This window comes from Acinonyx jubatus, chromosome E1 (genome assembly GCF_027475565.1).
Source record: "Acinonyx jubatus isolate Ajub_Pintada_27869175 chromosome E1, VMU_Ajub_asm_v1.0, whole genome shotgun sequence".
In the NCBI taxonomy this organism is placed as follows: domain Eukaryota; kingdom Metazoa; phylum Chordata; class Mammalia; order Carnivora; family Felidae; genus Acinonyx; species Acinonyx jubatus.
Genome location: NC_069397.1, coordinates 45,456,203 through 45,481,003, shown reverse-complemented (window position 1 = coordinate 45,481,003; position 24,801 = coordinate 45,456,203). Strand labels below are relative to the sequence as shown.

General features: G+C 45.2%; 1 protein-coding gene, 1 long non-coding RNA gene and 2 other non-coding genes across 15 annotated transcripts in view; 1 reads left to right on the top strand and 3 right to left on the bottom strand.

The window, feature by feature from the left end:
- The window catches only part of TEX2 (testis expressed 2), a 104,606-nt gene extending 93,194 nt beyond the window's left edge, over positions 1 to 11,412 (top strand). For 10 of the 12 annotated variants that reach the window (XM_027048010.2, XM_027048012.2, XM_053212621.1 and 7 more), the window contains 4 exons: positions 4,042 to 4,167; positions 5,621 to 5,830; positions 8,053 to 8,173; positions 9,972 to 11,412. In XM_027048010.2, the coding sequence (XP_026903811.2) occupies positions 4,042 to 4,167; positions 5,621 to 5,830; positions 8,053 to 8,173; positions 9,972 to 10,094 (580 nt within the window). In that variant the 3' untranslated portion in view covers positions 10,095 to 11,412. Of the gene's footprint in view, positions 1 to 3,999; positions 4,022 to 4,041; positions 4,168 to 5,620; positions 5,831 to 8,052; positions 8,174 to 9,971 lie in introns of those variants that run through there. The other 2 variants (XM_027048015.2, XM_053212624.1) reach the window with 2 other exon arrangements.
- A 1,183-nt stretch (positions 11,413 to 12,595) lies between these two features.
- LOC113596103 (small nucleolar RNA SNORA76) lies at positions 12,596 to 12,728 on the bottom strand. Its single transcript, XR_003416812.1, has one exon. It is a non-coding gene; the product is annotated as a small nucleolar RNA SNORA76 (small nucleolar RNA).
- A 29-nt stretch (positions 12,729 to 12,757) lies between these two features.
- LOC113596078 (uncharacterized) lies at positions 12,758 to 13,876 on the bottom strand. Its single transcript, XR_003416776.2, has 2 exons — positions 13,040 to 13,876; positions 12,758 to 12,842 (listed from the first exon to the last, which is right to left on the bottom strand). It is a non-coding gene; the product is annotated as an uncharacterized LOC113596078 (long non-coding RNA).
- LOC113596102 (small nucleolar RNA SNORD104) lies at positions 12,918 to 12,987 on the bottom strand. Its single transcript, XR_003416811.1, has one exon. It is a non-coding gene; the product is annotated as a small nucleolar RNA SNORD104 (small nucleolar RNA).
- Positions 13,877 to 24,801: the final 10,925 nt, after the last annotated feature.

The following is a 24,801-nucleotide window of genomic DNA, read 5'->3' as shown; positions in this document are numbered from 1 at the left end:
CTTAGAACGTACCTTTTTTTTTCCTAGTAGAGACTGGGATAAATGTTTTGCTTCTTCCTGTGAGGGTGTTAAATATGCTGACGTGTAATGGGCTGTCATTTAATTTTAAAGGCAAGGAAAACACGCATTCCCAAAAGTGCTTCATTTGGGAGAAAAAGGCCTGGAAAAATGGACCTTTAGCCTTTTCTTTTTTACATAAAGGACCCCTTTTGGGGAATCTGAGAGCTCTGGATCCTTCTCCCTGAAAATGCCCACTCCATCTGGCTCACAATTTCTGAGCGCACTGAGAGCCTCTGAAAGCCCGTCCATAACTAAGAACCTAATCCCACGAGTGATTCTAGAGTCCACTTCTTCACTTCCTCAGTCATGAGCATATTGGAATCACCCTGAGTCTAAATACCGAGGAGAGATGGACGTCAGTGTACGTGGTAGCTACTGTTGAGCATGCGATCTTTGGTACCGACGTTTCCCTCCACAGTGAATCTCACCAGAGATTAGGCTCTGGCGGGGCCTCTGCTTTGTTTCACCGCCTTCTTCGGTCCCCCTTCAAGTGTGCAAGTGATTGTGCCCCCAGGGGAGTCTCTAGAAGATGCTGCTCAACCTGTGGGAAGTCCTCCCTACTGGTAGAACGTTTGTTCATGTCCTCACATTATTACCCTGAGGATGACAGTGAGAAATTGAAATCTGTGTGGCTTTATTCTAGTGAAGCCCTTTCTCTTTGAAATATGTGTATACTTTATATTTTTAGGCATTTTTCCTTCAGCCTTGATTTCCCAAATAGCCATCCTGTGGCACACTGTCATTAACATAACTCTGGGCAATAATGTGCTCAAAGTGGAATTCAGGTAGCTAGCTGAGTGGCCATAACTGTATTCGACCTGAAGAGGCCCAGAGCGAGTCAGTAAGGGAAACATCCTACATGTTGGCAGCTGTCTAACGGAACCGTGGCTTTGGAGTAGGGCATGTCCTGTAAGGCGCTCAACCTGTTCGTGCGTTACCCTTGCAGCCTGGGTCCGGTGTGCAAGTCCCCATAGGGAGGCCCCTGTGACCTCCATATTGGGTCACTAGTCCACAGCGTAGCCCGGACCACCACCACCCCGAAGCCCCTGTGTTTTGGGAGCCGAGTGCCTGCAGCCCACACTGTGACTCGGTCTAGCTGGGAGGGTGTGTGCACGCGTGTGTCTGTGGCAGATGCATGGTGCTGATTTCACTTAGAGAAAGTGAACACGTTCTCCCGTGTGTGGCCACCTCACTGGGCTGCTTAATGTAACTATGCAGCCTTCACTTAAAGCATTCTTTGGAAGCTGCCTTTTAGGACTGCCTCCAGAGCCTGTGACATTCTTTTAACTGTTCTGAGTATCAGTGAATCATCCTGCTTTGTAGATGGATTGGATCTTAGAGAAATTGCTAGAAGTTGTTCACGGGTGATGGTGATCTTGAGACCAAGAAATAAGATGTTTGGTCCAAGATAGAGTATCAGTGATAAAATAATTCATTTTTTCTTATGTGTCTGGCTCCAAGCACGTATCCAAAGATTTTTAGCAGAGGCAGCAAAACTAGAATTAGCCCTTTAAGGCGGCTCTTTGAAAGGATGTCATACTCATCTGGATTCTAAGGTGTGTTTTAAAAAAACTAGGCTTATTAACGTTCCAGCACATCTTTTTATTTTTTTTTTCAATGTTTATTTTTGAGAGAGACCGAGCATGAGTGGGGGAGGGGCAGAGAACCCAAAGCAGGCTCCAGGCCCAGAGATGTCAGCACAGAGCCTGACACAGGGCTCGAACCCACGGACTGCGAGATCGTGACCTGAGCTGAAGCCAAACACTGAACCGACTGAGCCACCCAGGTGCCCCCCCAGCACATCTTATATAAGGATGTGCAGTGTATCTTTCTCTGAAGTTCATGCTGACATCATGAGATCATAAAATTCATGTTGAGTTATAAAACTAAATATGAGCCAAACAGTTACATGTTTAGTTAGTAAGGATTGGGTGCCACGTTGGGGTAACCGTTTGGTCAAAATCAGAATTTTATGTCATCTGATCCACTTGCACTGATATGGCACTGTCTAAATTATTAACTTCAAGCCGCAAAATTTATCCTGTGCTCTGTCCTGCGGAGGATTAATTTGGGAACCCGAGAGCTCTCTGCAGTGCTCAGCCTTTGGCATCTTTTGCCGCAGGGCTGGAGGCTGCCAGATGACAAATACCAGTGGGGAACAGGAGGGGCTGGTGGCTCAGCAGGTTTCGCTGCGGTCACAGATCCTGAGGCAGCTTTTTGTGCTGCGTGGAGGGGGAGAGGCTACCTGCGCTGGCGGGACACAGACCCCTCGTCTGAGGGCACATCTAGAGCCAGGAAGCAGTCCTCGTACCGATGGCCAAGTGAGATGGGTTTCTCAGATGGTTGTGTTATCTTGGGGACTTGCCTCCCTGACTTTCCGCATCTCAAGACCCAATTTATAGGCTTTCTTGGGACTAATATTTTGCTGCGCACATTTTATATAAAAGAAGATCTCTGTGAGGACTGCCTAACCAGGGAAAGCTCTGAAATGGCTTTGCGACCAGTGAACACCCATAGCATTTCCCGGACTAGCCAGGACTCTAACGGAAGGAGGAAGAAAGAGTCAGTTAGGTATTGTCTCCATGGTCAGGGACAAGAGGCTTTTGTACGTGCACGGGGAGTTTCCCTTTAACTGTACGCAAGCCTGTTGGTGGAACGGCTGGCTCTAATGTTTCAGAGCCGGGGTCGGGGAGGATCCGGGTGTCCTGCCAGGGAGGACACTTGTGAGGTCCTCTTACAGTCAGGCTCTTGTTTCACAGGGTGGAGATTTCAGCTCCACCATTCTAGCTGGGGCCTCTGCTGGGCCTTCAAGTCTGCACGAGCGTGTGTGCTCTGCCCTTGGGTGCCCTTGGCCACTTTTGGCCAGGAGATGACTGCCCCCCTGTGAGCATCGGAGGGAAACCCCGTAGGGATCACACCTGTAGGGATTGGACCTAAGCTCTGCTGCCTTCCCAGTAATTTTGTCCTTATCAGAAATGCAAGGCTCTGCTTTGTGACCATTTGGTTGCTTAGTAGTGTTCAGAGACTACTCTGTCCCTCGTTGGCTTCATCCCAATCAAGTCTCCGAGCCTCAGAGGTGGGCCCTACCTGTCTACCTCTCTGAAGCAAAGCCGCCATCCAGGGAGGGAGCTGCCTTTTGTGGGGCCGAATCCCGGCCAAGAACCGCCCCCCCCCAGTGCCATTAGAGTGGCCCTCGCCACTGCTGGTGATCTAGTAACCCCCATGCCTCTGGAAACTGAGTATCCCTGGAAAGATTAATGGGGAACGTTGCTCACTGACGAGGCTTTGTATCACTTTCTTTTTTTAAATGGTTTTTAAATTTGTATTTCTCCGGGCAACTTCCTAGGCTCTCCTGTCGGTTGTTTCCTAGAGTCCCTTGAGGTTTGTCCCTTGTGATTGTTGGCTTTTTCTGTGGCCTTTAGGAGCTAGAGCAGGTATGGGATAAGACACATAATTTCACTAGGAAGGAGTCTTGAGTCAAAACTAATCCGGAGGTAACTAAGGCAGAAAGCATCAGAGTCACTGAACTCAGGCAGAGCCCAGGGACTTGCCTAAACATCCCCGTCATCCAGTCATGTGTGAGAGGAGGTTATGTCGCCAACATCAGCTGTCACCTCACCCTTGCAACCATCGTGCTTTCCATCCATCCCCCCGCCCCCCGCCCCGCCACTTGGCTACTGCTGCACTGTCGATGAGATCACTGCATTTTGTGTGGACAGCATCACACTCCCACCACCTGTCCGGACGCATGCACAGAATGGAACTCTTGAGCCCCAAGTCCTGTGCTGCTCTCACGGCACTTGGCACTGAAGAGTCTCCGGGTAACCTGACCAACCCGAGGGCTCTTGGATCCAGCCTCTTCTTTTCTGGGTGGGTTGGGAGAATGAGGACATGTTAGCGGTGATGGCGGTGGAGCATGTGTGTTCTCTTTCTAAGCAGAGCCTGAAGGGCAGGCTACGGTGGTGACTCTGCCCTGATCAGTTGCAGGCCCAGGGCGTACTGTCTGGCGGACAGTGATGAGGAGTCCTCCAGTGCTGGCTCCTCTGATGAAGACGACGCTCCAGAGCCCAGCGCGGGAGACAAACCGCTCCTCCCAGGGGCTGAAGGGTGAGTGGATCCAGCTTCCAGGGCTCCGGGGCTCAGGGCACCAACTTGGGTGTCCTATATAATCTTTCTTCTTCCTCCGTATTGAGTGAGTGACTTTTACATTAAGAACCCAGAGTCAGTGCTTAAAACTCCAGCCCCCACAGCAGAAAGACCCAAGAATTCTTTCCATAGCTAAGAAGATCCCCATCAAAATGGCTTTCTTGGGCCAGTGAAGAAAATTATTAATAGAGCATTGAAAGGCGTGTTTAGTACAAGGAGCTTACACAACATCTCCCCCTAGTGCCCGATGGAGAGCATCGGTGCCCTCAGTTGGGTCACACTTTCTCATTGGGCTGCCGGTTCCTACAAGGCTGGAACATTCGGGTGATTTCTTTGGTGAATTTTGAAGACGTGGGCTGCTTAGCTGATCTTTTGGGTGATGGACTTCATTTTCGGGGCTCCCTTTGTCTGTAACTCGGACTGTGGAATAATAAGAATGCTTAAACAGCTTCTCTGTAAGGATCTTTTAATTATTTGAAGTGAGTTGAAGCAACTAAGATTATAAAGAAACCAGAGATTCAGAAGCATCTGTAAGAAAATATCAACCTGTTCACTTTTGAGATCCTACAGAAGTTGGAGAGAATCTGGACGTGGAAGGGTCGATACTAACACTTGGGTTCATTATTTAAAATCTACCCTCTTGACCTTAAGAATGACTGCTTTTCCCTACACATATACACATACTCTTCCTGGCACTCTGGAACTCCAGAGGATTTTAAAAAGCAAATACCCTCTCTCCTTAGGGCAATCCTATGGTTGATAGGACCTGATACAAAAGCTTGCTTCGTGGCCTTCTAGCATGCCACCTGAGGTAACATTTTTCTTTAGAAAAAAGTTCTAAGCCCTTTGAAAAGTAGTTGCCACTGAAAGTTGGTATGCCATCACCTAAAAGACAGTTAATGACTGTGTTTTATGTCCCTGTCAGATGCAGCATGATTTCCTATTTGCTGTGTAGACATGGGGATGTTTCTCTAGGAGAACTCGGGATTTATGTTCAGTAGTTGAGGGCTGTTAAGGAGGACAGGTGGGATGCCTTCTCTGCACTGTGAGAACTTTGTCTCTCCATTGGTCAAGACTTAGGTCCTGTCTGATGTCTACACCTTCCCTAATGTAGTGGTTTCTCCACTGGGGGTTGTTTTGCCCACGAGGGGACATTTAGCGATGTCTGGAGGCAATTTTTATTATCATGACTGAGGGAAACATGCTGTTGGCACCTAGAAGGCTCAGACCAGGGTGCTGCTAAACATTGTACGGTGCATAGGACAGCCCCCACCACAAAGAATTTCCTAGTCCAAAATGTCAGTAGTGCTTAGGTTTGGAAACTCTGGTCTAGAGTAAGGTGAACGAAGAACCACAGAGGTTTTGTGTATGAAGGAGCAAAGTTTATACTAACATCTGTGTCCTTCATTTAAAGGTATGTTGGGGGTCATCGAACAAGCAAGATTATGAGGTTTGTTGATAAAATTACCAAGTCAAAATATTTCCAAAAAGCAACAGAGACAGAGTTCATTAAAAAGAAGATTGAAGAAGTCTCCAATACCCCCCTGCTGCTCACTGTGGAAGTGCAAGAATGTAGAGGAACCCTGGCAGTCAACATTCCACCTCCCCCGACTGACCGAATATGGTGCGTACAACCTGTTGCGTGGCCATAAAAATCCAGCCTGCGTACCCTTGACATTGTGGAAAGTGCCCTCTGGGCAGAAGCACTTACACACGTTTTTCATGGAACCTTAATGTTTGTCACAAATCCAATTCTTTCTTCTGTGAACGGTTCATTCACATTTAAAGCTTCATCTTCACATGTTTCTATTCTCGGTCTTCCTCCTCTCTAAAGCCAGTTCTTTCCGCCAGTTAGAAGAGCTGCCGTCTATAGAGCTCTTACTCTCTGCCTGGCCTGGGGTGTAAGTGCCTCACAACATCCTGCAGAGATAGGTACCACTGTTATCCCTGCTTTACAGAGGGGGATCACGCATTCCGCAGAGGCTGAGGTGCTTAGGGAAGGCTCCCTGGGTTAGAGCGAGGTGTTAAGAAGTCAGAACCTATGCACTTGGTTACTGTGGGAGGAGGTCTATCCGAGGAGTTGTCATCGAATGAACCAGTGGCCCTCAAATCAAACTGCACATCACAGTCATCTGGAGACTTGTTAAAAACGGAGATGCACCCAGCCCCCAGGATCCATAGCATGGAGAACTAAGCCAGCATTGAGAACCGGTGAAATGTCCTATTCATGGATCCAGCAAAAGAACATCACTATCTGTGAACTGCAGTTTAAAATTGACATTCCAGGGGCACCTGGGTGGCTCAGTCGCTTGAGCGTCTGACTTTGGCTCAGGTCATGATCTCGCAGTTCTTGAGTTTGAGACCCGCATTGGGCTCTGTGCTGACAGCTCAGAGCCTGGAGCCCACTTTGGAGTCTGTGTCTTCCTCTCTCTGTGCTCCTGCCCTGCTCACACTCTGTCTCTCTGTCTCTCAAAAATAAATAAACATTAAAAATTTTTTTAAAAGATTTATCAGAAAATTTTTTGAATTGACCATTTGATGAGGATGCTGGTATTTCCCAGTAAAAACTTTAAAATACCTTTTTAGGTTTTATTTTTAAATAATTTTTTAAGTGTATTTCTTTATTTTGACACAGAGAGAGAGCACACCCATGAGCAGGGGAGGGGCAGAGACAGGAAAGAATCCCAAGCAGCCTCCACACTCCGTGCATGAGCCCAATACAGGGCTCGATCTCACTACCATGAGATCATGGCCTGAGCCAAAATCAAGAGTTGGATGCTTAACTGACTGAGCCGCCCAGGCACCCCTAGATTTTATTTCTAGAGAGTGATATTTCATTGTAAAAAAAAAAAAAAAAAAAAAAAGAACAAATGAAAAAAAAAAAGGGGGTAAAAAAGCCTATAATCTTATCATCCCAAAATAACCACTGTTAATATCTTACTGTACAGTCTTCCAAACCTAAGAAAAAAATAATTTTTAATAGTAAGAGTTGATACAACATACCTTCACCTACGTAATTTCATGCTTTAAGATGTATCAGTTACAGATGCCACTGCTCAGTGGAAGATGAAATTAAATGCTTCTGGGATAGTGCTACCCAGTACATTTGTTATTAATCCAGAGAGAAGTATAGATCTTGAGAGTGTTTAGATATGTTTATAGCAATTTGATGTTTTTGTTGTAGTTTTTAAAACATTGGTCCATGCCAGGTGGAAGTTTTTAGGTAGTTTGATAGCACACAGTCTCTTGTCTGGATCCTTTACCAACAGAGTGAGTGCCAGTCAGCTCCACTGGGAAGCCTTAATAAGCATGCTGTAGAGGATGGAATGAAAAGCAGGTTATAGAATGTTCTCTGTTTACATATGCATATTAAGAGTATGGGGGAAATTGACCTTGCTTCTCTCAGTGGTCCCGTCTTGGGGATAAGATTCTGAGAGAAGCAGTATCTTTCACTTTCTGCTTTATACATATGTATATTTTGGGTTTTGTAATGCACATACACTATCTTTATTAAAATAGAAACGAAAGAGATCCTTGCCATTTCAGGAGAAGCAAAAGACCAGAAAACATCGCCCAGGTCACAGACTTTTCCAGTGGTGCTTCCTGGCTCTCCCAGTTTGTCAGAACTGTTCTCAAATCATCACAGCCCTACACATGGTCCAGGGACGTGGGAGCTCGCAATTCCTATTTGCTGCCTTGAATCATTTTTAGAGGGGGTGTTCAGAGTAAGAGAACATTCACATGGGGAGAAGCCCTGGGTACATGAAGAATGTTTGCTGTTGGTGCTTGTCTACTTCCTTGTCTGCCTCTAAATGCAGTTATTTGCTACTTGTCTTCTCCAAAAAGGTATGGTTTCCGGAAGCCACCATATGTAGAGCTGAAAGCTCGGCCAAAACTTGGAGAGAGAGAAGTGACTCTAGTTCATGTGACAGACTGGATAGAGAAGAAACTGGAACAGGAGTTTCAGGTAAACGTGTGGTATCATCTGGTGTGTGTTTCACACGAGTCTCAAAGCTCAGGGCAGAACAGAGGTTCTGAATTTCATTTGGGTCAGGATCCTCTTTTGAGAATCTAATGAAAGCTATGGACCCTCATCCCAGGAAAGTACGTGTTATGATCAGACAGGCATAACATCTTAGGTACGATTTCAGAAACCCGGAGCCTCAGCCACAGAACCCTGTTAAGTAGTTCAGAGGAAACCCGAAAGTTGGGTCCACTAAGCCAGAGCTCATTCTCCAAGCCTGTTTTCTGCTTTCTGCCACCAAAGGAAATAATGTAGCCGAGGCCCTGGGATGAGCTATATCTACCAAATTTTTATCAGATATTCGAGGTCTGTCAACGTTTTATGGATTAGCAAACAATTTACTTTGAAATAAATGTCACCGTTTGAAGGAGACCCATATTTTTGCAGTGGTATGTTTTAAGATACCGCCTTTGAAAAATTATGTTTTTATTTAAAAGCTATGGATTAGGGGCACCTGGGTGGCTCAGTTGGTTAAGTGTCCAATTTTTTTATTTAAATGTTTATTTATTTTTGAGACAGAGCGAGACAGAGCATGAACGGGGGAGGGGCAGAGAGAGAGGGAGACCCAGAATCTGAAGCAGGCTCCAGGCTCCAAGCCGTCAGCACAGAGCCCAATGCGGGGCTCGAACTCACAGACTGTGAGATCATGACCTGAGCCGAAGTCGGACGCTCAACCGACGGAGCCACCCAGGCGCCCCAAGTGTCCAATTTTTTATTTCAGCTCAGGTCATGATCTCACGATTTGTGAGATCAAGCCTCGAGTCAGGCTCCGTGCTGATAGCACAGAGCCTTCTTAAGATTCTCCCTCTCTCCCTTTCTCTCTGCCCCTTCCCGGCTCGCATGTGGTGCGTGTTCTGTCTCTCTCTCTTTCTCTCTCAAATGAGTAAACAAAAGCTATGGATTAACTTTAGCTGAAAACCAATTTCTGGGAAGCTTAGTATTATCACCAAGCAGAAAAGTAGTTTGAACCTAGTGAGAGGAAAGGCAACCTTTAGGTTTTTTTTTTTCTTTTCCCTAGAACCTACAATAGGAATTAGAGTGGGTTATCTCTTTCAGGGGTATTGCAGTACAAGGGGGAAAAGAAAGGCCAAGGGTCAGAGATTGGCTCCTGGTATTTTTGAGGCAAGTTGGGAAGTTGACAGGTGACTGTTACACCCTCCCATAGCCACCTTTTTTTGCTTTTGTAAGAGGGCATTACTGAAGACTGAATGCATTGCCAGGATTCACTTGCATAAAATTAGTTTATAAACATGATAGTCAAAGTACCATCATTATCAATCACTGATGATCCTTCACGTGATCATTATGGTAGAATTTCTTTCATGTATAGCTTTGTCTGGTTCTGGTGTGAAAAAAAATTAGCCTACATTTTTTTGCTAGGGTTTAAGTGAATAAACTTACTTGGAATATGTGTTCTGGACATAGTAATTTGGAAATATTATGAGCAACTTAAGCCAGTCCTCTTAAAGTAATGGTGTTAAATATTTATGAACTCATGAGTAGTTTTCTTATATGTACATGAAATCAAAGGCTGCTTCTGCCTCAGACCTGTGTTCATGCACTGTGATTCCTCAACTATTTAAATGTGGCAGAGGAATTAGTTTAGAATGTGCACGAAAAGTTGGTTCATATGTACATTTAAAACTTATCTGAAACCTAAAATTATCAGAACAGAGTAGAGCAACAGCCTGAGGAACCCGAGCATCCTTCCACACGGCTATTCTTTAATTTCTTTCTACAGAAGGTTTTTGTCATGCCAAACATGGATGATGTCTATATCCCCATAATGCACTCAGCCATGGACCCTCGCTCTGCTTCCTGCCTCCTCAAAGACCCACTTGTGGAGGCTGCTGACCAGCTGTGATGGGTGAAGATCTGACCTTCCCAGTATTACGAGATCTGGCTCAAAGTGTGGGGTTCTTGGCTGCCCATCTGCGCTGTAGCACTGGTCTGCCCTTGTGCCACAGCTTCTGCCCTCTGCCTGCCGGTGCCCATTCCACTGTGCGGTGTCATTCCACGCATCCGGGAACTGGTGTCTGCACTGCCTGCTGCAAAGCTTTGACTCAGCAAAGGGACTGTGGAAGAATGACCACGGTGGATCCAGAGGTGACAGGTGACTCACACCATGGCTCCAGTGTTTGTGGCAGCGAGAGCACAGTGCGAGCAAAGCTTACAACTGGAAGGCCTTCTTCCCCTTGCCCCGACTCCTCCAAAGCTTTTCCTCAGGCCGCCAGTGCACAATGGAACGTTTTTGCACTTCTAGTCCATAGGTGACACAGCCCTCCACGCTTCCAGAGAATGTCTGTTCAGGAACGTGAGCGGGGTGGGGAGTGGAACTTTGTGAACCATTTCACTGATGATAAAGAGATACGCGTAGCAACTTACCTTTCCTATTAAATTGTGCGTTTTGGAAGCAAGTAGCCATAGAACATACACACACTAACATCCTATCAGCTGGGGTGGGGACAGCGAGATTTATGTGAACATCAGGCAAAGCCATGAGATCAAACCATCCCAAGCTTCTACCACTGAGGTACAATCACCTGGTTTCTAACTAATCCCACATGTTTTCCTGAGACAGGAGGGTATGTGAAAATGTCAAATACTGCACATAAAGAATTGGGGTAGGGGGCGGAAAGCCAGAGCAAGGTCGATCTGGCACTTCCTACGTGCTCTGTGCTTTCTACAGGCCATCTAAATGCTTTGTTAAATCTAACTGGTTCGGGATGTTTTGAGGTTATGGGCAGTTTCCTCTTCTGACAGCCAAAGGCGAGAACTCTCTACCACCTTTGAGAGTTGAGACCAAGTTTTGCTCAACATTAAACACTACGTTAGCTCAGAACTCACGTGACCTTTCTTTAACGTTGCCAATCTTATTTTGTGCATTTGTGTCAGAAGGTCTTAGTTTACAAGTTTGGGGGCTCCCTAGTTGTATCATTTGCTTTGAGAAGTACACTTAAAACACAATTTTTTATTGTTTAAAAGCTGCATTCAACATCAGAACTACCATGGGTAACTTTTGATGACTTACATCTGTGGACAAAGCTAATTGTGGTTTTTTAAACAGCACCTTGCCTGAACCTGACTTTAAAGAAATTAATATATTGAAAAAATATATCTGAACCCTTGACTACTTTAATCGCACCATTAAAACATTTGACTTAAATTATTTGATCATTCCAGTCGGTGTACTGTTCTGATTTCTCATTGTGTAGGCCGATTTGCCTGTCAGTCTTGTTCACTGGTCTATTAGAATTTTTGTGCAATAACTAAAGGCAAAGGACTAGATGCACTACTGTGTAGATTACACGAGTCCCCTGTTGCACTTAACCGAATAGTATGTGGGGATTTACAGTCGCTTGCGTTGTTTCACAAAATAAATCTCTCAATGTCAAATACTAGATAAGCATCTAAGTTATTTCTACTGAATCCTTTTTAGGTAATAGGGAGACAATTAAGCAGTGGGTACAGGCCACTTGGGTCACTCAGCTGCCAAAGCAGCTTGGATTTCCTGGTGACCACCAGGCAGGTTTTCTAAACTGCAAGGCGGTCCTCACCACACCCAGGGAGCGGGGCGCCTGGCTGGCTAAGTAGGTAGAGCATGTGACTCGATTTCGGGGGTCGTAAGCTCTAGCTTCACCTTCAGTGCAGATTACTTAAAATCTTTAGAACAAAATCTCCCTCTCCTGAGGCAGACCGTCTTGCTTCCGTGCACCCTCAACAGCCTAGCAATCCTGTTAATTTGGGGACCCCTGCGGTTATTACGGCCAAAGCAGTTGATACACTGCACTTGTGCATCCTCGGCCTTCAACATGTGCTGCCTTGTACTCAGAACTGATGCACATTTCCCCCAAACCCAGGGGACATTGCTACTCCCCTATCTGGACCCGGAAGGAGTGTGCGTTTACTTAGGTGCCTGCCGTGCCCGGCAATGCAGAAGATCGAAATTCTCTTCCCAACGACCTTCTTGAGGCTAACTGGCACACATTAATTTGTCCAAGCTTTTATTCCCATGCTTGGTACAGTATCCAAATAAGCAGTTGGCCCTAAATGGTAGTTATTCTCAAATAGATCACTGCCACACCTCAACCAGGTGTTATTCTTGCACCATCAGGACCGAAACCAGTTCCTGTCAAGTACACCGCGGTCCTTAAACTGCTCAAGGCCACGTACTCCCCTCCCTTCAACCCCCCCCCCCCCCCACGCCGCGGTTAACCTGCAGGTCCCGATAATCACGGAGACGACAGGATTTCCACAAAAGAACTAGGAACGTGCGGGAAACGGAGTAGCGGGGCCTATAGGATCCCCGTAGTCTCTCCAGGGCACTTCCCACAACGTCGCCTACCCCCTTGCAGCCGGGTGCGGACGTGTGGCTCGCGGTTAAAAGGACCGCTGGCGGAGGACCGCGCGGCCCCAGTTATGCGCAAGCGCATGCTCTGGCGCTGCAGCCTGACCCCCGGCGCCACGCGCAGGCGCGGCGGGGGCTCAAAGGCAGCGCGTCGCGAAAAGAAACACCAAGACCGGGGCTGGGATCAAACCATTTTATTCAAAGGCTTCGGGGAAAGGTCGAAGGGGAGTAGAAGGTGATCTACGTTCTCGGCCCGGCAGGAATCTGCAAGAACGATAGCAGTGGATTAGAGGACGTGCGCCCGCAGGTCCGTTCCCTCCCCGCCGCCGCGGAGGCTCGGCTCAGACTGTAGTTCGCATCACCCGCGTCAGCAGTCTAACACGTGCTTTTTTTGGCATGTCATCACTGCAGGCCGCCCGCGACCCACCCGGCGCCAGGACCCACCACAAACAAAGTCTCACCTCTCGAACCTCACAGTCGCCGAAAAGACTGAGCGCTTCCCCGCGGAGTCTACTTAAAGGAGCTGACAGGAGGCTGTTGGGCGGGCTTTACCAGCATTAACCAATAGCAAGTCAGACTTCCGGTCACGTGCCAATAAGGTCGCCTAGGGCTCATCTGCGCTCGCTGAGTCCTCCAGAGTGTAGAGTGGTCACTTGCTAACCATAGAGATAGGAGTGAAAGAAAGACCGAGAGTCCTGCAGCGTCCGTAAATTCTGGATTTCTTTCCGAGTCTACGTCGCTGGCTTGTAATTAGCACTTCTCGCCACGGTACGCGGAAGGAACGTTTACAAACAGCACCCTACTAATGCGTCACTTGTTTGAGACATTCTGTGCCAGGAGCTAGGCTAAGAGCTGAGCGTATAAAGGTGACAATCTAACCTTGTTCCTGAGTTCAAAGTAACCTGTTTGGGTAAAAAAAAAAAAAAAAAAAGCCTATGTTTGAAAGTAGGGTGTGTGCAACCAAATCCTGAACTTGTGAGGAATTTGTTGGATGACCCTCGGTTTCAGGAAAATAGGAATATTCAAAAAAGCTGTCGTGAGGATTAAATGGATTATTGTCAGTTGCCTGGCACAGGCCGAATGGTAAACAAATAATTGTTTTTAAAGGGCTGGTGTGATGTGGAAAACTTACGTGAGTGCAGTGCTTTAATAAATGCTACAATAGGGGCATCTGGGTGACTCAGTTAAGCATGGGCTTCAGCTCGGGTCATGATCTCCAGGTTTGTGGGTTCAAGCCCCGAATCTAGCTTGGTGCTGACAGCTCAGAACCTGGAGCCTGCTTCGGATCCTGTGTCTCCCTCTCTGTGCCCCTCCCCTGCTCACTCTCTTGTCTCTGTCTCTCTCAAAAATACACATTAAAAAAAATTTTTTTAAAGAAAATTTTAAAGAAGTAAATAAATGATAAATGGTAAAAATATAGAGCTGTGAACAGCCTACTGTGGAAGCTCAAAGGAGAGAATGCCGAACTTTGGGAAAATTAAAAATGCCTCTAAGTATTGAACTCATATTGTAAGGCAGGCACACTATTCACTACAGTTCACCCTTGAACAGGGAAGGGGGTGGAGGAGGTGTTAAGGGTACCCACCACACAGCAGTGGAAAATTCCTGACTAAATTATGAGTCCTCCAAAGCTTAACTACTAATAGCTTGCTGTTGACAGAAGGCTTATGGATAACATAAACAGCTAATTAGCACATATTTTGTGTGTTATATGTATCATATACTATATTCTTACAACAAAGTAAGCTAGAGGAAAGAAAATACAAAGAAAATCCTAAGGAGGACCGGGTGCCTGGCTCAGTTAGTAGAGCATGTGACTCTTGATCTCAGGGTCATGAGTTCAAGCCCCACCTTGGCGGGGGAGCCTCCCTAAAAAAAAAAAAAAAAAAAAAAAAAAAAAAATCATAAAGAGAAAAATACATTGACAGTGCTGTATTGTATTTATTGAAAAAAAATCCACAAATAAGTGCACCCACGCAGTTGAAACTCATGTTGTTCCAGGCCCACTGTAGCAGAGAATAAGAATATGGCCTTGCCCCCTAAGAGCCTGATTTATCAGGAGAAAGAACAGTAACCAGACAGTCACAATATCTGGTTATCTTTATTTCCTTTATGTTCCCTTTGAGAATTGTTTTCCTTTTTTCCTCCTAACATAATAAGGAAAATGTAATAAGAAAAGCATTTCAACCTGAGTTTGTAGTTGAATGGTGCTCTTATTTTCATTATTTTCTACATAGACTTTCGCTAAATTGAAAAATTCCTCTTTGACCCAAAGTAATAATTATTTTGGCAAGTGGTTTGTAACTTCTATGTGGTTATTTTTATCGCTGCTTAAATTTTTGTTACTATTTTCAGCAGTTATTACAATTGTGATACAGGTTCTACATTGGGAAATGAGTCAAAATTTTCTTTGTGGCCTAGAATGGGATCTGTTTTTACAAATGTTCCACAGATTCTTGAAGATGTTTTCACTAGCATGTACAAACACTGACATGAAATATTTATTAATGCAACATTAACTGTGTTGTAATTACATTGACCAAATGTCTGTTTTATACTTGATCGGGAGTATATGTGCTCATTGACTGATAGTGATGTGTTAAGATTATGCTTCAAGTACGAAATGCTGGGGAGGATGCAAAGCAACAGGAACGTTGCTCCATTACTACTTGGGAATGTAAACTAGTTACTTCCATTTTGGAAAAGAATTTGGACAGTTTCTTATAATTTACCCAAGAGAAATGGAATTTTATGTTCACACAAAATCCTGTACACAAATGCTTATAGTAACATTATTCATAACCCTTCCAAAGTAGAACCACCCAAAAGCCCTTTAATGGAATCTTAAGCAACTGTGGTACATCCATACAACTGAATGCCACCCAGCAATAAAATACGATGGAGTACTGATACGTGCAGCACTTGAAAGAATCTCGCAGGCGTGATGCTGAGTGAAAGGAGCCAGACTCAAAAGATGCTATGATTCTGTTTATACGATATTCCAGAAAAGAGAAAACTATAGGAACCCAAAACAGATAAAAGACGTTCCAGGAATTGGAGGTGGGGGAGCGTTTGACTACAAAGGTGCAGCATGAGTGCTTTTTGAGGGTGATAGATCTGCTCTGGTTTTTGTTAGTGTTTTGTTTTCACAGATAGGTACATTTGTGTGGCCTCCCCCACAATCAAGACACACAACATTCTCATCACTCCAAAATGCTTCTCTCCTGCCTCTTTGTAGTCAGTACCCACCCCCTTCAATCACCGGCCCAGGCAAACACTGATCCATGTCTGTTATTACAGAATAGCTTTGCCTGTTTTTGGTGTTCTTGTAAATGGATTCAGTTTGTGATCTTTTTGCCATCGGACTTCTGTCACTTAACCTAATGTTTTTGAGGTCCATCCTCAAATACTGATATTGATATTGTATCAGTAGTGCCTTCCTTTTTGTTGCTCAGGGGGATTTCATTGGATGAATATGCCAGTTTGTTTTTCCATTCACATGTGTACAGGATTTGAGTCGTCTCCACTTTGGGGCTATTATAAATAAAGTGGTTACGAACATGAGTGTAGAAGTCTTTTTATGGACATTCATTTGCATTTCTTTTTAGGAAGAAATCTTAGGAACGGAATTATTAGATCATCTGATAAGCATATATCTTTAAGCTTATAAGAAACTACCGGGGGCACCTGGGTGGCTCAGTCAGTTAAGCATCCGACTCTTGATTTTGGCTCAGGTCACCATCTTGCAGTTCCTGGAATAGGGCCCTGTGTTGGGCTCTGTCCTCACAGCGCGGAGCCTGCTTGGGATTCTCTCTCTCCTCGCGCTGCCCCTTCCCCAAGTACACATGCATGCTCTCTCTCAAAATAAATAAATAAACATATTAAAAAAAAAAGAAGAAACTGCCAATCTATTTTCCAAAGTGGTTGTACCATTTTACACTCCCACCAGCAATGCTTGAGAGTTCTAGTCATTTCAAATCCTAATCAGCACTTGGTATTGTCACTGTTTCTAATGTTAGCCATTTTAGTAGATATGTGGTGATAGCTCGTTGTGGTTTTAATTTACATTTTTCTGATGACCAAAGATGTTGACAGTCTTTGCATATGACCATTACTGTATCTTTTTGTAAAGTGTTCAGATATTTTGCCCACTTTTTTTAAACATAAAATAATTATTTTTATTTAAATTTTAGTTAACATACAGTGCAATTCTGGTTTCAGGAGTAGAATTCAGTGACTCATCACTTACAAACAATACCCAGTGCTCATCACAAGTGCCCTCCTTAGTATCCATCACCCATCTAGCCCATCTCCCACCCTCCTCCCTCCATCAACTTTAAGTTTGTTCTCTACTAAAATAAAACTCTTCTTTGGTTTAGAAGACACAGCTTGATAAAGTCAAATGAGTTTAATGGTTCATTTGTTTTGGGGCAAATCAGCTTCAGAAGACTTTTTGCCCACTTTTAAAAGTGTTTTCTGATTAATGAGTTATATGAGTTCTTTCGATCCTTTTTCACATATGTGTATTGTGAATATTTGCCTTTTTTTTTCCCAACAGTGTCCTTCAAAGAGGAGGATTTTTAAATTTTGATGAAATCCAATTTATCACTGATGGGTTTTAAGCAAAAGAGTGACAGGTGGACTTCAAACTCCTTGTGACATTCCACAGTCCAGATTTATCTCCCCCTTAAGAATAACATGAGCTACTAACAATGGCATGCCTACCACAGGCAAGGCACTCGACAAATTTTAGCTCTAATTCTCGGGACAGTCCTGAAAGGTAGGGAATGTTATTTCTGGTTTTTAGCTCTAATTCCCGGAGCAATCAGAACCAGGGCTCAATTATACTTGCACAATTAATAGATGGCTAAGCAGAGCTGGGATTTGAACTCATAATAATATGATTTCAAACCTTATACTCTTTGGTCACTATAGCATGCAATCTCCTAAGGGCCACCCTCTGTTTTAGCGAAAACCATTTTTTGTTATCTGAGAAGATTGAGTTCATCCAACATTCATACCTACACACCTCACTGTTGAGAGAGGATTACTAACCTCCCATACTATGAACCACCCAGTGAACCAAGGGACCGGGAGCCGGAGGGGCAGTGGGGAGTCCTAGCCCAGAACAGTAGGTGGACCCAGAAGTTGTACAGAAGACCTGAGACCCAAGCCCCCAGGAAGAGAGTCAAGAGTACTAAGTCTGGAGGGGACTGAAGTGAGTGTGGAGCAGGGGTCCTGGTAAATAAGAAAGACACCAGCATATGGGGGTTGAAAGAGAAGACAGAGAACACCGTCTAGAACAGTCGTCCAGCCAGCATGGTAACTTGCTCAGATGCAGCTGCCATTGGTGTGTGTGGGTGGAGGGAGGTGTGATGTGTGGAAGCTGAAAGGAACCCAAATCATCCCGTGTGATTTCCCCCAACATCCCTCTTCTCCACCTCAACATAACATAACACCCTTCTCTCTGGTCTCAGAAGATGTGGCCTCTCATTCACTTGCTCTTTCAACAAACACGTTAAAGTCCCCCTTCCGTGCTTGATCCTGTTCTGGGCATGGGCAGCATGAATGGGAAGGAAACGGTCCCTATCGTCAAGTAGCCCACAGTGTAGTTGAGGGTAAAAAGAAAACCCCTACGTTTTATCCCTCTTTCAATCCCCTTCAGCCACAGTCTTCCTCAGAGTGCAGGTGCTGGTAGGGAAGAGAAAAGGAGAAAGAAAACTCCACTTTACTGATGGTTGGCCATGGGCCGGGTGTAGTCATACGCAATGTTGATTTAGTCCTCCTAGAAATACTGAGTCAGCATTTTAATCAGGGTTTATTGGTTTTGAGGGATGAACCCAACTCGAAGTAGCCGACTGGCCTGGAACATCCAAGGTGGCTCACCTAGATGGCTCACAGCTGGTGCTGGCCCGCAGGGAGCTCAGCTGGAGATGTTACTTAGAGCAACTCCATTCTCCATGTGCCCTGACTGTGGCTTGGGCTTCTCCCAACATAGCAACTAGGCTCCCATTAGGAGTATCCCCAAAGTAAGTGTTCTAAGAGGAAGGAAATGGAAGCTGCCAGTCCTCTTAAACCTGGGCTGGGAAGTCCCTGAATGTCACTTCTGGTGAAAACCAGTCACAGAGCCAGCCTAGATTCGAAGGAGGAGAAACAGCTCTTAATTAATTAGGTTTTTTTTTTTTTTTGGCTTACTTATTTTTTAAGATTTTTAAATTTTATTTGAGAGAGAGAGTGCAAGTGAGTGAGGGGCAGAGAGAGAGAATCCCATGAGGGGCAGAAAGAAAAAGAGAAGTGGGGCTCACTCAAGGTGAGGCTCATGTTTTCCCTGAAGTGGGGCTCGAGCTCACCTGAAGCAGGGCTTGAACTCACCCCCAAAGTGGGACTTGAACTCACAAACCATGAGATCATGACCTGAGCTGAAGTCAGATGTTTAACGACTGAGCCACCCAGATGCCCTAAGATTTTTATTTTTAAGTAATCTCTACACCTAACGTGAGGCCCGAACTCACAACCCTGAGATCAAGAGTCATGTGCTCTGACTGAGCCAGCCCCCAAACAGCTCTATCTTTGGACGAGAAGAGCAGCACAGCATATGCATATGGAGGTTGGTGGGGGTGGGGGTAGAGTATTGTTTGGGACCATCTTTGAAAATTAACTACCACGGTAGAGTGATATGACTGGCCCAACCTGGGAGGTGCCCACTGGGGGACAGTCAACAGGTCTGGCACACAACCTGGCGTATCCGCCCCTCTTGTCTGGTCAGGGGCTGGCCCCAACTCTTGTTTGCTTACTCCCTCTGAGGTTGCAGCAGTGAGAAGAGCCCCTTGAACATGGCGAATGTTTGATGAACTCTTGTCGAATTCCTTCTTCTCTATCTTGTGGATGTAACTACTCCAGTCAAACGCTTTCCATTCTGCCCTGGAGAGGTCTCTTGTGTCCATCTTGTTCTTCTCTCCCTTTTCTTGCTCTAGGTCAAGACCGAAGTGACTCTTGTTAATGACATCCTAACAGTCTCTCAAATGCCTGTCTTTTCCCTTAAAGCTCAGATTCAGTCCTGTCTGCCGCCTACTAGACAAAGCCCAGCCGGACTTGAGCACCCCACTGGCCCTCCTGCCTGCCTTCCGCACCTCATCGCCCTCTGCTCCCCCGTGGGGAGGCCAAACCCCGGGTCACTGATGAGTCAGCTTAGGCTTCCGTGACGCCACACAGGGCCATCCTTTCCCCAGGCCTTTGTTTAGGCCCTCCTCTTCCCCTGCTGTATCTGAAAAGGCCCAGCACAGAAACTACTTCTTCCGTGAAGCCCACCCCGCCCTGCTCTATCCATCCCACCCCCTCTCTTCCACCTGATCCATCTCGCTCTTGAACACTATAGTTCTGTTTCTGAGCTTATTCCTGCCTCCTCAAACTTTTCACAGTTAGCTTTGCATGGTGGTTATTTCTGTGCAGGTCATAACACTTTCACCAACTTGCCTACACTGTCATATTCCCTCATGGTACCAATCCTTTGTACTCAGAAGCCCTTGGTGATATTTGTTAAAAGAATGAATGAATGAATGAGGGGCACCTGGGTGGCTCAGTCAGTTAAGCGTCCAACTTCTGCTCAGGTCATGATGTCACAGTTTGTGGGTTCAAGCCCCGTGTCAGGCTCTGTGCTGACCAAACCCGGAGCCTGCTTTGGGTTCTGTGTCTCCCTCTCTCTCTGCTCGTCCCCTGCATGCACTCTCTCTCTCAAAATAAATAAAACGTTTAACAAAATTTTTTTAAAAGAATGAATGAGTAGTAATCATTCACGTAGAAGTCAGAGATGGAGTCATCTGCAATGCGAAGCTGACTACATTATAACTAAAGTTGCCTTCTGCTCTAAAATCTGGTTATGTCAGGGAGCCTGGGTGGTTCAGTTGGTTAAGTGTCCAACTCTTGATCTCAGTTCAGGTCTTGATCTTGGGGTCATGAGGCCAAGACCCGCGTTGGGCTCTGTGGAGCCTACTTAAAAAAAATAAGAAAAAAATCCGGTTGTTCTAGAGGGAAAACAGAGAGAGGAGGTAAGGTTTACACAGTAAGCTTTGAGAAACACAGTCCGGAAGGAGGAAAAAGAGCCAGAAAATGGGAATATCCAAAGAGGGGAAAGTTCAGAAAAAAGGACTGTTAGCATACCTGAAGGGAGGCCCAGGAAAAACAAGATGAAGTATGGCCACTGGGATTTTACAAGAGGAAGAATGTTTATGAGCTGCCTGAAAGAAGTTTCCAGAGAGTTCTGTGGAAATAAGCCAGACCCCAGGGGATTAGGAGGGACTGGCCAGCAAAAAAGTGGAGGCATTTTGAGAGGACAGTCATTTCCACACTGGCGCCGTGTTGGCTCTCTGAGAGTATTAATATATGATAAACGGTGACACTATGGACACTTCACCACGGTGGCATACAGACTTGGCACAACTGGGTGTGAAATACAACAGCTCGCGGGCAAGTGAACAAATAAGCAGTCAAGATTAGATTGAATTATCTCACAGGGCAGAACTCCCAAGAGGAAGCTCACTATTCTTTCCCAGATGGCCCCCCTATTACTTACATTCTTTTCCACAACCCCCCCACCCCACCCCGCATGAGACCAGGAGGCTTATATGCTATTTGAGGCAATGCCCCTGATCAGCACATATTTGTACAAACTTCTGGTTGTTATCAGTACTCCAGGGAAACGCCAATCCTGGCTACTGGCTATGTTTACAGGTCACATAATGGTCCCTTATCATAATGCTGTGGGAGGAGCACAAGTAACAAGCAGCAAATGGGGCAATGAGTGACAGCATCTGGGGGTCGACCGAGCCAAACTCCAAAGTCGGGTAAGTAGTTGGGTTCTACTCCACATTGTGCCTCTTGCTAGCTGTTTGTTACCCCACCAGACTGTTAACCTTTTAAAATTTCAATGTGTCATCTGTAAAATAGGGCAAACAACACCTACCTCTGTAATTGCTGTGCAGATATGAGATGATCCCATAAAGCATGTACTTGCACATTTCCAAACAATTGCAAACAGTTAATATATATATTAAATATATTAATTTGTAAATAGTAATTATAAACATTAATTTGTAAATATATAAATATAATATAAATATATATTATTGTATATTTTTTAAATGTTTATTTTTGAGAGAGAGAGAGAGAGAGCACGAGCGGAGGAGGGGCAGCAAGAGAGGGAAACACAGAATCCGAAGGAGGCTCCAGGCTCCGAGCTGTCAGCACAGAGCCCAACAGGGGGTTCGAACCCACGAGCTGTGAGATCATGACCTGAGCTGAAGTCAGATGCCCAACTGACCGAGCCACCCAGGCGCCCCTAAATATATATATTTTTTATAATGTTTATTTATTTTGAGAGAGAGCATGCTCACGTGTATTTGGGGGAGGAGCAGAGAGAGAGGGAGAGTCCCAAGCAGGCTCCAGGCTGTCAGCACAGGGCCCAACACGGGGCTCAATCCCCCAAACCATGAGATCATGACCTGAGCGGAAATCAAGAGTTGGACACTCAACCACTGAGCCACTCAGGTGCCCCAACAGCCAATAAATATTAACAGTGATAGTAAGAACACTTACCTTTGAGACATTCCTGAAACTGTCAACCGTGACCTCTCTTTTTGGTTTTACCAGCTCTTCCTTTCAAGTCTCCTTCAAAGGCAGCTACCCACTCTCCAAATAGCTATCTGCAAACCAGCCTCATAATCATTTTTAAATGAAATTTTGAAGGGTTTTAAACAGGAATGAAACAGGCACAAACTCTTTAAAGGCTGAGTCATAATTTATTCCACCAGAGGGCGACATTTGCTAAAATAAACAAAAGGGATTAGCCCACAGGAATTAACACCGGACATTGTAAGTGAACTGGCGCCCAGGATCTTGGCTGCCCTTAGTCACCTGCGGAAACTGGAAAACACAAAGGCCTGGGGTCCACCCCCGGAGACGCTGAATCAGTAGGGGAGGAGGGCATGAAAAGGCATTGGAATTATTTTTTTTTTTTAAACTTTCCAAGTTTGGGGCGGTGCCTGGGTGGCTCAGTCAGTTAAGCATCCAGCTTTGGCCCAGGTCATGATTTTGCAGCTTGTAAGTTCGAGTCCCACACCTGGCTCTGTGCTGACAGCACAAAGCCTGCTTGGGATTCTCTCTCTCTCTCTTCTCTCTGCCCCTCCCTGACTTGCATTTCCTCTCTCTCTCTCTCAATAAATAAATAAACTTAAATAAATAAATAAATACATACGTAAATGTTCTCCAAGTTTGGGAACCACTGGTCTAGAGAGAAGTGAAATGAGATTTTGTGAACTCACTTTCTCCCAGCCCCCATCTCCTCATACACATTCAGGTCCTGCTGCTGTCCTTGTTGAATCTGATACACATATTTTTCTTGCCTTGGTGAAAAAAGAGGGCTTATCTTTACACAAAGACCATGACCTTTGCCTTGTTTAGTGGATGCCATTCAATGCAACTTCCAGAAAGGTCACCTACTGTCCATTTTCAGGTCTTTTATATGGGCAGGTACACTTCAAAGGCACCCTACAAAATATTTCCAATTCTGCTCGTATTTATCAGTGATGCCAGCTTTTGCTTTATCATGAGCAAAAAGCTGTTAAAACAGTACCTAACTGTGGGGCAAGATTATGGGCAATGCTGCCATAAATAAAACCAGAGCTTATCAGTATGAGTTGCCAATCAAGTGGAAAGCACATAAAACATGGGAACTGATTAAGTGTAAGAACAATCTAACTGGTATATAAGAAATTCTGAGAACCTATAAAAGTGCAGTTAAGGACTGAAGATTTGGTCCAACTGAGTACAAGATACAAAATATACCAACCTGGCCTGGACTTTTTGGAATGGGCTTTTTTTGTTTCTTTTTTTTAATTCATTGGATCTCTAAAACTGATTTGTGAGTCAGATGAGTCAGATTCCCCTGTGTTTTATCTACCATGCTTACAGGGTCACAGTGACATTTTGAATTGTCAAAGAGTTGCCAGAGTTCCAGCACAGAAAGTTCCTCTCCTAGACTTACTCTGTTTTAGGAAAAGCACCAGAGAAGGGATGTGAAAGTAACATTTTGTAGTCAAGCTTCTCTTTTAACTCAAACATGTGCTCTTACAGATCCAGTCTTCAGCTCACAAGCTGGACAGGTAATCATTAAAGAACTCCTCCCAGTTTCTGTGCTGTTGGCTCCTCCCTGGACACCTGGCTATGCTGCTTGGGACTGATGGAGCCTCTGCTTCCTCACATCTCTCCGTCAATCCCAAACCTCTCTGCATTGAAACATGCCGAAAACACTTTTCAAAATGTGTCTACAACTTTCACAGTTGCCAAGATCTGTCCCACTCTTAAACTGGTGTTGGATTCTCCAGCATTGGTAGAGATTAGTCCCTTGACTTCCATCCAGGCATTGGGGACTGGGAATAGGGAGCTCTGTTGCTGGGATTTGGGCTTCCTCTGAACATTTCTGTCTTATACTTAGATAGGACTGATCCACAGTGCACACAGACCAGACATTTGGTCAGTCCTCTGCTACTTCTTTGCTGTTTTCTCTAGCATTGCTTACTCCAGTCTCCCAAACTCCAAAAAAAAAAAAAAAAAAAATCTTAGGCTGTCCTATGAGCAAGTTAGGAAAAATCAGAGAAGTTGCTATCCCCTTGTCTTTTCTTCCAAAGATATGTAAATGTGCTGTGAATCTTAGTTTATATTGTAACAAACAATATGCCCTCTCTGTCCACTTCCATCCAAGAGGAGAGCAGCATGGACCCAGTGACCAAATTCAGGTTAATAGTCCATAATCCTTAAATAGATCTTGTATGAGCCTTCAACACACCCAGTCCCTCCAATGGGTTATGACAGATGTCATCTCTAGCTTCACCAGGTCACATCTACTAAATGTCACATAAACACAAGACACAGGCTGCTAAAATGGTTTCCTTCTTTGCTTATAATTTTTGGCGAATGACTTGGCTGTGGTTTATTCCAAAAGGAATTGATGGCTGTGGGACGTGACTCGAAGGAAATTGTTGAAAGGGAAGAAAGGGGCCTTCGGACTAGCTGAGGCACAGCTGGAGGACCCCAAAGCTGGTACACGCATGGCAGAAGTGTTGTGTTTGCTGGAATCCCTGCCAGCTGCTGACCCTGGCTCTGGAGGTTGCTCAAGATTCCATCACGACGACTGGGGGCGCCTGGGTGGCGCAGTCGGTAACGCGTCAGA